Below are 16,244 nucleotides of genomic sequence, written 5' to 3'. Positions count from 1 at the left end.
CCCCCCCCGCTGCGCCCCCCCACGCGTCCCCTCCCGCTGCGCCCCCAGCCCCGCATCCCCGCCCCGGGGCTCGGGGGGGATGGATGCGATTTGAGTACTGGGGGGGCCCTGTGCCCCCGATCCCGCCCTGCCCCCCCAGCCCAGCCGGGGCTGTTTACAGTAGGAGCTTAAAGTGCAGCCCCGCCAGCTTCTCTCCCCCGACACATCCAGCCCCCCAATAACCCGCCCAGAGCCCCCCGCTTCCCTGCCCCACGGACCCCAATTCCCTGCCCCCCAAATCCCGGCCCCACAGCCCCCCAATTCCCAGCACCCCCAGTTCCCACCCCAGCCCCTCCTCATCCTGCCCACTCCCCCAGACACCTCGATACTCCCAGCATCCCCCCCCCACCCGCCCCATTAGGGTCTGCTTCTCATCCCATCCCCCCACCCCCTAATCCTCCCCTCCAGCCTCCCGGCTCCAGCCCCCCACCCCTGCGGCACCTGCCCATCCCCCCGAACCCCACAGCTGCTCCCCAATGGCCTTCCAGGGCCCCAACCCCGCCCTCCAGACCCAGCTGTGTAGCAATGTTCTGGGGGCACTGACAGGGCTGATCCAGCCCCCCCTGGCAGCTGGGCTGGGGGCGCCCCAGAAATTTTACTGCCCCGCTGGGGTGCAGGGGGGGTCGCCCCAACAGCAGCATCAGCCGGCGCTGGCCCAGACCCCGCCGGCACCGGCCCGAATGACGGTGGAACCCGAACCGGACCGGCCCATCGGCTACGGCGCCTTCGGAGTCGTGTGGTAAGAGCCGGGGGCTGGGGGGCAGGGGCTGCGGATCGGGAGTGGGGGGCCCCGCAGGGCTGGGGGGCAGGGCCGGGCTGGCAGGGGGCTGCGGGTCGGGAGTGAGGGGCACCGGCAGGGCTGGGGGGCAGGGCTGGGCTGGCAGGGGGCTGCGGGTCGGGAGTGAGGGGCACCGGCAGGGCTGGGGGGAAGGGGCTGCGGATCGGGAGTGGGGGGCCCCGCAGGGCTGGGGGGCAGGGCTGGGCTGGCAGGGGGCTGCGGGTCGGGAGTGAGGGGCACCGGCAGAGCTGGGGGGCAGGGCTGGGCTGGCAGGGGGCTGCGGGTCGGGAGTGGGGGCACCGGCAGAGCTGGGGGGCAGGGCTGGGCTGGCAGGGGGCTGCGGGTCGGGAGTGAGGGGCACCGGCAGAGCTGGGGGGCAGGGCTGGGGTAGCAGGGGCTGCGGGTCGGGAGTGAGGGGCACCGGCAGGGCTGTGGGGCAGGGCGGGGCTGGCAGGGGGCTGCGGGTCGGGAGTGAGGGGCACCGGCAGGGCTGGGGGGCAGGGCTGGGCTGGCAGGGGGCTGCGGGTCGGGAGGGAGGGGCACCGGCAGAGCTGGGGGGCAGGGCTGGGCTGGCAGGGGGCTGCGGGTCAGGAGTGAGGGGCACCGGCAGGGCTGGGGGGCAGGGCGGGGCTGGCAGGGGGCTGCGGGTCGGGAGTGAGGGGCACCGGCAGGGCTGGGGGGCAGGGGCTGCGGATCGGGAGTGGGGGGCCCCGCAGGGCTGGGGGGCAGGGCTGGGCTGGCAGGGGGCTGCGGGTCGGGAGTGAGGGGCACCGGCAGAGCTGGGGGGCAGGGGGCTGCGGGTCAGGAGTGAGGGGCACCGGCAGGGCTGGGGGGCAGGGCTGGGCTGGCAGGGGGCTGCGGGTCGGGAGTGAGGGGCACCGGCAGAGCTGGGGGGCAGGGCTGGGGTAGCAGGGGCTGCGGGTCGGGAGTGAGGGGCACCGGCAGGGCTGTGGGGCAGGGCGGGGCTGGCAGGGGGCTGCGGGTCGGGAGTGAGGGGCACCGGCAGGGCTGGGGGGCAGGGCTGGGCTGGCAGGGGGCTGCGGGTCGGGAGGGAGGGGCACCGGCAGAGCTGGGGGGCAGGGCTGGGCTGGCAGGGGGCTGCGGGTCAGGAGTGAGGGGCACCGGCAGAGCTGGGGGGCAGGGCTGGGCTGGCAGGGGGCTGCGGGTCGGGAGTGAGGGGCACCGGCAGAGCTGGGGGGCAGGGCTGGGCTGGCAGGGGGCTGCGGGTCGGGAGTGGGGGCACCGGCAGAGCTGGGGGGCAGGGCTGGGCTGGCAGGGGGCTGCGGGTCGGGAGTGAGGGGCACCGGCAGAGCTGGGGGGCAGGGCTGGGCTGGCAGGGGGGTGCGGGTCGGGAGTGAGGGGCACCGGCAGAGCTGGGGGGCAGGGCTGGGGTAGCAGGGGCTGCGGGTCGGGAGTGAGGGGCACCGGCAGGGCTGTGGGGCAGGGCGGGGCTGGCAGGGGGCTGCGGGTCGGGAGTGAGGGGCACCGGCAGGGCTGGGGGGCAGGGCTGGGCTGGCAGGGGGCTGCGGGTCGGGAGTGAGGGGCACCGGCAGAGCTGGGGGGCAGGGCTGGGCTGGCAGGGGCTGTGGGTCGGGAGTGAGGGGCACCGGCAGGGCTGGGGGGCAGGGCTGGGCTGGCAGGGGGCTGCGGGTCGGGAGTGAGGGGCACCGGCAGAGCTGGGGGGCAGGGCTGGGCTGGCAGGGGGCTGCGGGTCGGGAGGGAGGGGCACCGGCAGGGCTGGGGGGCAGGGCTGGGCTGGCAGGGGCTGTGGGTCGGGAGTGAGGGGCACCGGCAGGGCTGGGGGGCAGGGCTTGACTAGCAGGGGGCTGCGGGTCGGGAGGGAGGGGCACGGGCAGGACTGGGGGGCAGGGCAGGGCTGGCAGGGGGCTGCGGGTCAGGAGTGAGGGGCACCGGCAGGGCTGGGGGGCAGGGCTGGGCTGGCAGGGGCTGTGGGTCGGGAGTGGGGGGCACCGGCAGGGCTGGGGGGCAGGGCTGGGCTGGCAGGGGGCTGCGGGTCGGGAGTGAGGGGCACCGGCAGGGCTGGGGGGCAGGGCTGGGCTGGCAGGGGGCTGCGGGTCGGGAGGGAGGGGCACTGGCAGGACTGGGGGGCAGGGCTGGGCTAGCGGGGGGCTGCGGGTCGGGAGTGGGGGGCACCGGCAGGGCTGGGGGGCAGGGCTTGACTAGCAGGGGGCTGCGGATCGGGAGTGGGGGGCACCGGCAGGGCGGGGGGGCAGGGCTGGGCTGGCAGGGGGCTGCGGGTCGGGAGGGAGGGGCACTGGCAGGACTGGGGGGGCAGGGCTGGGCTGGCAGGGGGCTGTGGGTCGGGAGTGAGGGGCACCGGCAGGGCTGGGGGGCAGGGCTTGACTAGCAGGGGGCTGCGGATCGGGAGTGGGGGGCACCGGCAGGGCTGGGGGGCAGGGCTGGGCTGGCAGGGGGCTGTGGGTCGGGAGTGAGGGGCACCGGCAGAGCTGGGGGGCAGGGCTGGGCTGGCAGGGGGCTGCGGGTCGGGAGTGGGGGGCACCGGCAGGGCTGGGGGGCAGGGCTTGACTAGCAGGGGGCTGCGGATCGGGAGTGAGGGGCACCGGCAGGGCGGGGGGGCAGGGCTTGACTAGCAGGGGGCTGCGGATCGGGAGTGGGGGGCACCGGCAGGGCGGGGCTGGCAGGGGTGTGGGTCGGGAGTGAGGGGCACCGCGTCCGTCTGTCTCCCCAGGTCGGTCACGGACCCCCGGGACGGGAAGCGGGTCGCCCTGAAGAAGATGCCGAATGTTTTCCAGAATCTCGTCTCCTGCAAACGGGTGTTTCGGGAACTCAAGATGCTCTGCTCCTTCAAACATGAGAACGTGAGGGGGGGCGGGGGGGCAGGGGGGCACCAGGATGGGGGGCCTGAGGGTTTGGGAGGGATGGGGCAGGGGTAGCAGTTGTGGGGGGCTGTGGGTTGGATTGAGGGGGGGTGTTTATGAAGCCCTATAATTTACCAGTTTACTGTATGGAGGATGCTGTGGGGCTGGGCGTTGCAGTGGGGCTGGGGGCTATGGGTCAGTGGGAGGGGCTGTGACAGAGGAGTGGGGGTCGCTGTATGGAGGATGCCGTGGGGCTGGGGGTTGCAGTGGGGGGCAGAGGGGTGGGGCTGGGGGCTCTGGCTGGCCAGTCCCGGGGACGCCATGGGGCTGGCTCTGGGACCCTGTGCGGGTATCTGGGGGCTCCCCTCTTTTGTCTCACCCCCCCCGTCGGTGCCCCCCAGGTGCTGTCAGCGCTGGATATCCTGCAGCCCCCCCAGATCGACTGCTTTGAGGAGATGTATCCGCCCCCGTGGGGGAGGGGCTGGGGGAACCGTGGGGGGCTGCCCTGGGGGGTAACTGGCAGCAGTGGGAGGTGCCGGGGGCGGTTAGGGGTCCGGGGGGGTTATCGGGGGCAGCACTTGTAGCTACCCGCTGACAGAGGCGAGGCTGGGGGCAGGGAGCTGGGGGGCCCGGGGGGATGGGAGCGGGGGGGGCCATGGGGCTCTGCCCCCCGAGCTGCGCCCTTGACCCCGCGCCGGGCGGTAGCTATGTGCTCACGGAGCTGATGCAGAGCGACCTGCACAAGGTGATCGTGTCCCCCCAGCCGCTGAGCGCCGAGCACATCAAGGTCTTCCTCTACCAGATCCTGCGCGGTGAGACCCCGGGCCCCCCCAACCCCCCTGGGGCCCCCAAACCTCCCCGGGGCCCCCAAACCTCCCCTGGGCCCCCCCAAACCTCCCCGGGCCCCCCCAACCCCCCTGGGGCCCCCAAACCTCCCCCAGCCCCCCCAACCTCCCCGGGCCCCCCCAACCCCCCTGGGGCCCCCAAACCTCCCCCAGCCCCCCCAAACCTCCCCGGGCCCCCCCAAACCTCCCCCAGCCCCCCCAACCCCCCTGGGGCCCCCAAACCTCCCCCGGGCCCCCCCAAACCTCCCCGGGCCCCCCCAACCTCCCCGGGGCCCCCAAACCTCCCTGGGCCCCCCCAACCTCCCCGGGGCCTCCCAACCTCCCAGGCCCCCCCAAACCTCCCCGGGCCCCCCCAAACCCTCTGGGGCCCCCAAACCTCCCCCGGCCCCCCCAAACCTCCCCCGGCCCCCCCAAACCTCCCAGGCCCCCCCCAACCTCCCAGGCCCCCCCAAACCTCCCCGGGGCCCCCAAACCTCCCAGGCCCCCCAGGGCCCCCCCAACCTCCCAGGGTGCCCCAGGCCCCCCCAAACCTCCCCGGGCCCCCCCAAACCTCCCCGGGCCCTCCCAACCTCCCAGGCCCCCCCCAAACCTCCCCAGGCTCCCCCAACCCCCCTGGGGCCCCCAAACCTCCCCCGGGCCCCCCCAAACCTCCCTGGGCCCCCCCAACCTCCCCGGGGCCCCCAAACCTCCCTGGGCACCCCCAACCTCCCCGGGGCCTCCCAACCTCCCAGGCCCCCCCAAACCTCCCCAGGCCCCCCCAACCTCCCCGGGCCCCCCCAAACCTCCCCGGGCCCCCCCAACCTCCCAGGCCCCCCCAAACCTCCCCAGGCCCCCCCCAAACCTCCCCGGGCCCTCCCAAACCTCCCCGGGCCCCCTCAACCCCCCTGGGGCCCCCAAACCTCCCAGGCCCCCCCCAATCCTCCCCAGGCCCCCCCAACCTCCCAGGGTGCCCCAGGACCCTCCAAACCTCCCAGGGCCTCCCAAACCTCCCTGGGCCTCCCTAAACTCCCAGGGCCCCCCAGGACCCCCCAAACCTCCCCGGGCCCCCCAAACCTCCCAGGGACCCCAGAAACCCTCTAGACCCTCCACAGATCCCCAGAGCCTCCCAGAGCCCCCCAGTCTCCCCAGTCCCCTCGACCACCCCCCCCAAGCTCACCCAATCCCCAGGGCCCCCCAGATATCCATCCTCAGCCACCCCAATACACCATCCCCAGTACACTCCAACCCCCCCTCTGCCCCCCACCGGGCCACCCTGCCTCCCCCCATATGTCACCGGCCCCTTCTCGGCTCCTGCCCTCCTCCCCCGCTTATCTCGGCACGGGAGGGGAACCTGGGCGGGGTCCCTGAGCAGGAAGAAGGGCAGATTTCAGGGGTCCCCAACACCCCCCCACAACGCTGCCTCCCTCCCTGCAGGTCTGAAATATTTGCACTCGGCCGGCGTTCTCCATCGGGACATCAAGCCAGGGAACCTGCTGGTGAACAGCAACTGCGTCCTCAAGGTGAGAGACGCCCCCCCAGCCTCTGGGATGGGACCCAGGCGTCCGGGACGGCTGCCAGAGACCGGGACAGGGCAAGGGACCCAGGCGTCCGGGACGGCTGCCAGAGACCGGGACAGGGGAAGGGACCCAGGCGTCCGGGATGGCTCCCAGACGCCGGGACAGGGGAAGGGACCCAGGCGTCCGGGATGGCTCCCAGACGCCGGGACAGGGGAAGGGACCCAGGCGTCCGGGACGGCTCCCAGAGACCGGGACAGGGGAAGGGACCCAGGCGTCCGGGACGGCTGCCAGAGACCGGGACAGGGGAAGGGACTCAGGCGTCCGGGATGGCTCCCAGACGCCGGGACAGGGGAAGGGACCCAGGCATCCGGGATGGCTCCCAGACGCCGGGACAGGGGAAGGGACCCAGGCGTCCGGGACGGCTGCCAGAGACCGGGACAGGGGAAGGGACCCAGGCGTCCGGGACGGCTGCCAGAGACCGGGACAGGGGAAGGGACCCAGGCGTCCGGGACGGCTGCCAGAGACCGGGACAGGGGAAGGGACCCAGGCGTCCGGGACGGCTCCCAGACGCCAGGACAGGGGAAGGGACCCAGGCGTCCGGGATGGCTCCCAGACGCCGGGACAGGGGAAGGGACCCAGGCGTCCGGGACGGCTGCCAGAGACCGGGACAGGGGAAGGGACCCAGGCGTCTGGGCCAGTTCCACTAGGGGGCCCTGCAATGCTCCCCAGAAACTGGGATGGGCAGGGGACCCAGGCGTCCGGGTTGGGCTCCCCGCAGCGTTCCCGGGGGGACCCAGGCGTCCGGGCTCACCCCCCTCCCCGCGGCAGATCTGCGACTTCGGGCTGGCGCGGCTGGAGGAGCCGGACGAGGGGCAGCCCATGACGCAAGAGGTGGTGACCCAGTACTACCGGGCCCCCGAGATCCTCATGGGCACCCCCCACTACGGAGCCCCCGTCGACCTCTGGGCCGTCGGCTGCATCTTCGCCGAGCTGCTGAGCCGGCGGGTTCTCTTCCAGGCCCCCAGCCCCATCCAGCAGGTGGGGGGATTGGGGGGAGGGGATCTGGGGGGAGGGGAGGGAGTGGGGAGGGGATGGGGGAGGGGAGAGATGGGGGAGGGGGTCTGGGGGGAGGGGAGGGAGTGGGGAGGGGAGGGGATTGGGGGAGGGGCGAGGTGGGGAAGGGGATTGGGGGGAGGGGAGGAAGTGGGGAGGGGATCTGGGGGCGAGGTGGGGAAGGGGATTGGGGGGAGGGGAGGAAGTGGGGAGGGGATCTGGGGGCGAGGTGGGGAAGGGGATTGGGGGGAGGGGAGGGAGTGGGGAGGGGATGGGGGGAAGGGAGAGGTGGGGGAGGGGATCTGGGGGAGGGGAGGGAGTGGGGAGGGGATGGGGGGAGGGGAGAGGTGGGGGAGGGGATCTGGGGGGAGGGGAGGGAGTGGGGAGGGGATGGGGGGAAGGGAGAGGGTGGGGGAGGGGATCTGGGGGGAGGGGAGGGGACTGGGGGAGGGGCAAGGTGGGGGAGGGATCTGGGGGGAGGGGGAGGGAGTGAGTGGGGAGGGGAGGGGATTGGGGGAGGGGCGAGGTGGGGAAGGAGATTGGGGGGAGGGGAGGAAGTGGGGAGGGGAGGGGATTGGGGGAGGGGCGAAGTGGGGGAGGGGGTCTGGGGGGAGGGGAGGGAGTGGGGAGGGAATGGGGGGAGGGGAGAGGTGGGGGAGGGGATCTGGGGGGAGGGGAAGGAGTGGGAAAGGGATGGGGGAGGGGAGAGGTGGGGGAGGGGGATCTGGGGGGAGGGGAGGGAGTGGGGAGGGGAGGGGATTGGGGGAGGGGCGAGGTGGGGAAGGGGATTGGGGGGAGGGGAGGAAGTGGGGAGGGGAGGGGATTGGGGGGAGGGGCGAGGTGGGGGAGGGGGTCTGGGGGGAGGGGAAGGAGTGGGGAGGGGAGGGGATTGGGGGAGGGGCGAGGTGGGGAGGGGTAGGGGCGGGGGGCTGGGGGGGGGAGGGAGGTGGGAGGGGATGGGGGAGGGAGTGAGGGAGGGGATCTGGGGGGAGGGGAGGGAGTGGGGAGGGGATGGGGGAGGGAGAGGTGAGGGAGGGGATCTGGGGGGAGGGGAGGGAGTGGGGAGGGGATGGGGGAAGGGAGAGGTGGGGGAGGGGAGCGATGGGGAGGGGGTCTGGGGGGAGGGGAGGGAGTGGGGAGGGAGGGGATTGGGGAGGGGCGAGGTGGGAAGGGGATTGGGGGGAGGGGAGGAAGTGGGGAGGGGATCTGGGGGCGAGGTGGGGAAGGGGATTGGGGGGAGGGGAGGAAGTGGGGAGGGGATCTGGGGGGAGAGGTGGGGAAGGGGATTGGGGGGAGGGGAGAGGGGGGGAGGGAGGGGTAGTGGGGAGGGGATTGGGGGGAGCGGAGAGGTGAGGGAGGGGATCTGGGGGGAGGGGAGGGAGTGGGGAGTGGATGGGGGGAGGGGAGAGGTGGGGGAGGGGATCTGGGGGGAGGGGAGGGAGTGGGGAGGGGATGGGGGGAGGGGAGAGGTGGGGGAGGGGATCTGGGGGGAGGGGAGGAGTGGGGAGGGGAGGGGATTGGGGGAGGGGCGAGGTGGGGAAGGGGATTGGGGGGGAGGGGAGGAAGTGGGGAGGGGATCTGGGGGCGAGGTGGGGAAGGGGATTGGGGGGAGGGGAGGGAGTGGGGAGGGGATTGGGGGGAGCGGAGAGGTGAGGGAGGGGATCTGGGGGGAGGGGAGGGAGTGGGAGGGGATGGGGGGAGGGGAGAGGTGGGGGAGGGGATCTGGGGGGAGGGGAGGGAGTGGGGAGGGGATCTGGGGGCGAGGTGGGGAAGGGGATTGGGGGGAGGGGAGGAAGTGGGGGAGGGGATCTGGGGGCGAGGTGGGGAAGGGGATTGGGGGGAGGGGAGGAAGTGGGGAGGGGATCTGGGGGCGAGGTGGGGAAGGGGATTGGGGGGAGGGAGGAAGTGGGGAGGGGATCTGGGGGAGAGGTGGGGAAGGGGATTGGGGGGGAGGGGAGGAAGTGGGGAGGGGATCTGGGGGCGAGGTGGGGAAGGGGATTGGGGGGAGGGGAGAGGTGGGGGAGGGGAGGGGAGTGGGGAGGGGATGGGGGGAGGGGAGAGGTGGGGGAGGGGATCTGGGGGGAGGGGAAGGAGTGGGAAAGGGATGGGGGAGGGGAGAGGTGGGGGAGGGGATCTGAGGGGACGGGAGGGAGTGGGGAGGGGAGGGGATTGGGGGAGGGGCGAGGTGGGGGAGGGGATCTGGGGCGAGGTGGGGAAGGGGATTGGGGGGGAGGGGAGGAAGTGGGGGAGGGGATCTGGGGGCGAGGTGGGGAAGGGGATTGGGGGGAGGGGAGGAAGTGGGGAGGGGATTTGGGGGGCGAGGTGGGGAAGGGGATTGGGGGGAGGGGAGGGAGTGGGGAGGGGATCTGGGGGCGAGGTGGGGAAGGGGATTGGGGGGAGGGGAGGAAGTGGGGAGGGGATCTGGGGGAGAGGTGGGGAAGGGGATTGGGGGGAGGGGAGGGAGTGGGGAGGGGATCTGGGGGCGAGGTGGGGAAGGGGATTGGGGGGAGGGGAGGAAGTGGGGAGGGGATCTGGGGGCGAGGTGGGGAAGGGGATTGGGGGGAGGGGAGAGGTGGGGGAGGGGAGGGAGTGGGGAGGGGATTCGGGGGGAGCGGAGAGGTGAGGGAGGGGATCTGGGGGGAGGGGAGGGAGTGGGAGGGGATCTGGGGGGAGAGGTGGGGGAGGGGGTCTGGGGGGAGGGGAGGAAGTGGGGAGGGGATCTGGGGGCGAGGTGGGGAAGGGGATTGGGGGGAGGGGAGAGGTGGGGGAGGGGAGGGAGTGGGGAGGGGATGGGGGGGAGCGGAGAGGTGAGGGAGGGGGATTGGGGGGAGGGGAGAGGTGGGGGAGGGGAGGGAGTGGGGAGGGGATGGGGGGAGGGAGAGGTGGGGGAGGGGATCTGGGGGGAGGGGAGGGAGTGGGGAAGGGGAATCAGGGGGAGAGGCTAGTGGGGGGTGGGGTTGCATGGGGGGAGGCTCTCGCACCCCCCAATAACTCCCCTCCGCCCCCCGCAGCTGGACCTGATCACCGACCTGCTCGGCACCCCCCCTCCCCACGCCCTGCGCTCGGCCTGCGAGGGGGCCCGGGCCCACGTGCTGCGGGGGCGCCACAAAACCGGTGAGACCCCAGGGGGCCGTGGGGCTGGGGGGAAGGTATGAGGGGGGCTGGGATCAGGGGGTGGGGCAGGGATGGGGGGGCTGGGATGAGGGGCTGGGCGGGGAAGCGGGGGGCTGGGACGAGGTGCTGTGGGAAGCGGGGGGCTGGGACGGGGGGGCTGTGGAAGCGGTGGGGCTGGGCGGGGGAAGCGGGGGGCTGGGATGGGGGCTGTGGGAAGCGGGGAGCTGGGCGGGGGAAGCGGGGGGCTGGGACGGGGGGCTGTTTGAAACGGGGGGGCTGGGCGGGGGAAGCGGGGGGCTGGGACGGGGGGCTGTTTGAAGCGGGGGGCTGGGCGGGGGAAGCGGGGGCTGGGACGGGGGCTGTGGGAAGCGGGGGGCTGGGCGGGGGAAGCGGGGGGCTGGCACGGGGGGCTGTGGGAAGCGGGGGGCTGGGCGGGGGAAGCGGGGGGCTGGGACGAGGTGCTGTGGGAAGCGGGGGGCTGGGCGGGGGAAGCGGGGGGCTGGGACGGGGGCTGTGGGAAGCGGGGAGCTGGGCGGGGGAAGCGGGGGGCTGGCACGGGGGCTGTGGGAAGCGGGGGGCTGGGCGGGGGAAGCGGGGGCTGGGACGGGGGCTGTGGGAAGCGGGGGGCTGGGCGGGGGAAGCGGGGGTCTGGGACGGGGGGGCTGTGGGAAGCGGGGGGCTAGGCGGGGGAAATGGGGGGCTGGCACGGGGGCTGTGGAAGCAGGGGGCTGGGCGGGGGAAGGCGGGGGGCTGGGACGGGGGGGCTGTGGGAAGCGGGGGGCTGGGCGGGGAAGCGGGGGTCTGGACGGAGGGCTGTGGGGAAGCGGGGGGCTGGGACGGGGGGGCTGTGGGAAGCGGGGGGGCTGGGCGGGGGGCTGGGACGGGGGGGGCTGTGGGAAGCGGGGGCTGGGCGGGGGAAGCGGGGGGCTGGGACGGGGGGGCTGTGGGAAGCGGGGGGCTGGGGGAGGAGCCCCACTCAGGCTCCGTGTCCGTCCGTCTGTCCAGCCCGCGCTGTCCGTGCTGCACCTGCTGTCGGGGGAGGCGACCCACGAGGCCGTTCACCTGCTCTGCCGCCTGCTGGTCTTCGACCCCGTGAGTCGCCCGGACGCCAGGGTCCCAGGGAGCACTGGGGGTTGCCCCCCCCCGGATGCCAGGGTCCCTGGAGCGCTGGGGGTTCCCTGCCCGGACGCCGGGGCCCCTGGGAGTGCTGGGGGTTCCCTGCCCAGACCGCCGGGGCCCCCCGGGAGTGCTGGGGGTTCCCTGCCCCAGACGCTGGGGTCCCCGGGAGCACTGGGGGTTCCCTGCCCAGACGCCGGGGTCCCCGGGAGCACTGGGGGGTTCCCTGCCCGGACGCTGGGGCCCCTGGGAGTAGTGGGGGTTCCCCGCCTGGATGCCGGGGTCCCCGGGAGCACTGGGGGTTCCCTGCCCAGACGCCGGGGTCCCCGGGAGCACTGGGGGTTCCCTGCCCGGACGCCGGGGTCCCTGGGAGCACTGGGGGTTCCCTGCCCGGACGCTGGGGCCCCTGGGAGTAGTGGGGGTTCCCCGCCTGGATGCCGGGGTCCCCGGGAGCGCTGGGGGTTCCCTGCCCGGACGCCGGGGCCCCCGGGGAGCGGCTGGGGGGTCCCCCCGGACGCCGGGGTCCCACGCTGGCTCTCGGCAGGCCCGGCGGATCTCGGCGCGGGAGGCTCTGGCCCACCCGTACCTGCAGGAGGGGCGACTCCGCTTTCCACACGACCATCTGCCGCTGCTGCCCCCGCCTGGCCTCGGGGCGCGTCTACGCCCCCGACCTTGGAGCCCCCCGCGGCCCCCCGCTTCGACGACGCCGACGAGCGGCGCCCTGCGCTCCGTCTGGCAGGCCAAAGGTGACCCCCCGCCGCCCCCCGCCGCCCCCCGCCGCCCCCCGTCGCCCCCCTGTCGCCCCCCCATCGCCCCGCGCGGCCCCCTGTCGCCCCCCCGCCGGGCCCCCACACGCTGCCCCCCCGCGGCCCACCGCTTCGACGACGCCGACGAGCGGGCCCTGCGCTCCGTCTGGCAGGCCAAAGGTGACCCCCGCCGCCCCCCGCCGCCCCCCGCCGCCCCCCGTCGCCCCCCTGTCGCCCCCCCATCGCCCCCGCGGCCCCCTGTCGCCCCCCGCCGGGCCCCACACAACGCTGCCCCCCGCGGGCCCCCCCGCTTCGACGACGACTGCCGACGAGCGGGCCCTGCGCTCCGTCTGGCAGGCCAAAGGTGACCCCCGCCGCCCCCATTCGCCCCCCGTCGCCCCCCCATCGCCCCCCCGCCGCCCCCCGCCGCCCCCCGTCCGCCCCCCTGTCGCCCCCATCCATCGCCCCCGCGGCCCCCCTGTCGCCCCCCGCCGGGCCCCACACGCTGCCCCCCGCGGCCCCCCGCTTCGACGACGCCGACGAGCGGTGCCCTGCGCTCCGTCTGGCAGGCCCAAAGGTGACCCCCGCCGCCCCCATTTGCCCCCATTCGCCCCCCGCCGCCCCCCGTCGCCCCCCCATCGCCCCCCGCCGCCCCCCGCCGCCCCCCGTCGCCCCCATTCGCCCCCCGTCACCCCCGCGGCCCCCTGTCGCCCCGCTGTCGCCCCCCCATCGCCCCCCGCGGCCCCCTGTCGCCCCCCGCCGGGCCCCACACAAACGCTGCCCCCCGCCGCCCCCCGCCGCCCCCATTTGCCCCCCCGCCGCCCCCACACACTGACCTCCCCGCCGGCCCCCACTGCCCCCCGCTCACATACTGACCCCCCCGCCAGGCCCCCAGTTGTCCCCCCACACTGACCCTCCCCCACTGGGGACCCCCGTCACCCCCACAATGCTGATAAGCCGCCCACCCGCGCCCCCCCGCCGCCCACACACACTGAGCCCCCCCACCAGCGCCTGCTGCCCCCCCACTGGGCCCCCACACTGCCCCCCCGCTGGGCTCCCGCTGCCCCCCCCACTGTCCCCACACTCTGACCCCCCCACACGGCCCCCCATTGCCCCCCACTGACCCTCCCCACCAGGCCCCCATCACCCCCACATGCTGCCTCTCCCCACTGGGGACCCCTTCACCCCCCACACACTGACCCTTCCTGCCGTGTCCCCTGCCTGTCCCCCATCACCCCACACACTGACCTACCCCTGGGGCCCCCACAGCCCCCCTAAAACTGACCCTCATCCCCTGGGACCTCCTGCTGTGACCCCAAACCCCTGATACCCCTCACAGCCCCCCCAAACACCAGCCCCCCTTGCAATGAACCCCCATAGACTCCCTCTAGCTCCCACAGCCACCCTCCACCCCCACAAGGGACCCTCCCGGTTTCGATCTGTTCCCCCCCCACCTCCTCTCCAGCCCCCCCAGTGAATTCCCCCCCCCGTGGCCCCCCCGGATCTGAAGCTGCCCCCCTCTTTTGCAGAGCTGGTTCACAGCTTCATCCTGGACCAGCAGAAGGGGACGCGGGTCCCACTGTGCATCAACCCCAACTCGGCCGCCTTCAAAACCTTCATCCGGTGAGTGTCCCCCGCCCCACGGCGCCCCCCCGCCGCCTGCGCCCCACAGCGCCCCCGCCCCACGGCGCCCCCCCGCCGCCTGCGCCCCACAGCGCCCCCCGCCCCACGGCGCCCCCCCGCCGGCCTGCGCCCCACAGCGCCCCCCGCCCCACGGCGCCCCCCCCGCCGGCCTGCGCCCCACAGCGCCCCCTGCCCCACGGCGCCCCCCCCACCGGCCTGCGCCCCACAGCGCCCCCCGCCCCACGGCGCCCCCCGCCGGCCTGCGCCCCACAGCGCTCCCTCGCCACCCTCCGCCCCACAGCGCCCCCCGCCCCACGGCGCCCCCCCGCCGGCCTCCGCCCCACAGCGCCCCCCGCCCCACGGCGCCCCCCCACCGGCCTGCGCCCCACAGCGCCCCCCGCCCCACGGCGCCCCCCCGCCGGCCTGCGCCCCACAGCGCCCCCCGCCACCCTCCGCCCCACAGCGCCCCCCGCCCCACGGCGCCCCCCCGCCGGCCTCCGCCCCACAGTGCCCCCCGCCCCACGGCGCCCCCCCCGCCGGCCTGCGCCCCACAGCACCTTCACCCCATCCCACAGCCAGCCCCCCACCCTGCTGCCCACGGCTCCCCCGCCAGCCCCCCGTGCTGCATTCGAACGCTCGTTTCCCCGCAGGTCGACGGCCTGGCATTCGTCGAAAGTTTCGAAGAAGGACGAGAGATGAAGGCGGCTGGCGGCAGATTTGGGGTTCGGGGGTGGCCAGACGGAAGGAGAAAGGGGGGGACGGAGCCAGCCGGCCGCGGCGGGACACACCCCGAATTGCCTGCTGAACTGGTGGGGAAAAGACCAAGGGTCCTGGAGCTGAAATCAAAGGGACCCCTCGAGTCCGTGCCGCAACACAGCCGCCCCAGCCCCCCCCGAACCTCCCTGCACCCCCAAACCCCCTGAGTCTGCACTGGGAATACGGCCACCCCCTGAGCCCCCCTAAACCCCCTGAGTTTGCACTGGAAAAATGAACCCCACTGCACCCCCAAATTCCTTTGAGCCTGCACTGGAAATGAGACTCCCCGTCTCTTGCCTCAGCAACCCCAAATTCCCCTGTCTCTGCACTGGAAAGCTGAGCCCCCCAAACCACCCCACAGCACCCCCAAAGTCCTCGTAGTTTGCACTGTCAATGCCCCCACCCCCGAACCTGCCCTGCGCTCCTCATTTCCCCTGCGTCTGCTCAGGAAACGACACCCCCCCGACCCCCCAAAACTTCCCCCAAGCACCCCTGAATCTCTCTGAGTCTGCACTAGAAACAAACCTACCTTGAGCCCCAAATCCCTCCCACGCCCCACCCCCCAAGCTCCCCTGAGGCTGCACTGGAGCCAGGAACCCCCAAAACCAGCCCTTCCCCCCCAAATTCCCAAGGCTGCACTGTGAATACAGCCCCCCTCCTGTCCCCTTAATGCTGCCCCAACTTCTCAGCCCTGCGCCCCCTCTTTCCCCAGCCCCACCCCAGCAACCCCCGGGGCCCCATTTCAGCCCCCAACCACTGACCTCCCCCCAGGAGTTCCCCCCCCCCAACCAGCCAGCGCCCCACAGCGCCCCCCACTGGGAGAGGCTGGGAATTTGTATGAATTCACTGCTCCCAAAATCCCCCCCCGGGGGCTGTGGCTGTTTCCGGCCCGGGTTTAATTTCGGGTTTCGGCGGCTGTGGGCTGCGGCTTCGCCCCGATTCTCCCCGCTGGCTTTTCGTTGCAAAGGGGGCGACCGACAAGACCCTGGAAACTTGGGCCGCTCGGGCGCGGGGTTGGGGGTTTCGTAACTGAATCGAACCTGCCAGCTCGGCATTAAATTCTGCTGGCGCGTTCGCGGCCGGGCTTTTCCTTCCAGGGCGCGGGGCGAGACGCGGCTGCTTCTGGGGTGGGGCCGCTGGTGACACGGGGGACCCCTCGCCCGGCGCCGGGTCGTGGCCCCTCTGGGGCGGGGGGGAGGGCTGGGCACACGGGGGACCCCTCGCCCGGCGCCCGGACGTGACCCCTCTGGGGCAGGGGGGAGACCTGGGCACACGGGGGACCCCTCGCCCGGCGCCGGGACGTGACCCCTCTGGGGCGGGGGGGGAGGGCTGGGCACACGGGGGACCCCTCGCCCGGCGCCGGGTCGTGGCCCCTCTGGGGTGGGGGGGGAGGGCTGGGCACACGGGGGACCCCTCGCCCGGCGCCGGGACGTGACCCCTCTGGGGCGGGGGGGAGACCTGGGCACACGGGGGACCCCTCGCCCGGCGCCCGGACGTGACCCCTCTGGGGCAGGGGGGAGGGCTGGGCACATGGGGGACCCCTCGCCCAGCGCCGGGTCGTGGCCCCTCTGGGGCGGGGGGGAGGGGTGGGCACACGGGGGACCCCTCGCCCGGCACTGGGACCCCTCTGTCCCGGAGTCCCAGGCCCGGTGCTGTGGAACTGCCTTGAATGAGGCTCAGCCAGGACTCGGGGGACTCCCCGCAGGACTCGCTGTCCAGGGCAAGGGGCCTCCTGGGTCCGACCTCGGAGCGTCCAGCCCCCTGTTCACCCCGTGAGCTCCTTGCAGCGAGTCCCCTGGACGGGCCCTGGGGCAGCCGGAGGGGCCCTGCCCCCCATT

The 16,244-nt window shown here is 74.7% G+C and overlaps 1 protein-coding gene across 1 annotated transcript; it reads left to right on the top strand.

The window, feature by feature from the left end:
- Nucleotides 1–515: 515 nt before the first annotated feature.
- LOC144266295 (serine/threonine-protein kinase NLK2-like) lies at nucleotides 516–14,430 on the top strand. The gene is given in 13 exon segments (XM_077819737.1): nucleotides 516–778; nucleotides 3,528–3,657; nucleotides 4,059–4,114; nucleotides 4,363–4,469; nucleotides 5,916–6,001; nucleotides 6,827–7,036; nucleotides 10,063–10,161; nucleotides 11,168–11,257; nucleotides 11,826–11,888; nucleotides 11,890–11,956; nucleotides 12,139–12,207; nucleotides 13,557–13,650; nucleotides 14,301–14,430. Coding segments are annotated over 13 exon segments (1,383 nt in total). The 3' UTR covers nucleotides 14,350–14,430.
- The last annotated feature ends 1,814 nt before the right edge of the window (nucleotides 14,431–16,244 follow it).

This window comes from Eretmochelys imbricata, chromosome 6, assembly GCF_965152235.1.
Source record: "Eretmochelys imbricata isolate rEreImb1 chromosome 6, rEreImb1.hap1, whole genome shotgun sequence".
In the NCBI taxonomy this organism is placed as follows: domain Eukaryota; kingdom Metazoa; phylum Chordata; order Testudines; family Cheloniidae; genus Eretmochelys; species Eretmochelys imbricata.
Note: the sequence above shows the minus strand (reverse complement) of the source record. Positions and strands in the feature narration are given on the sequence as shown.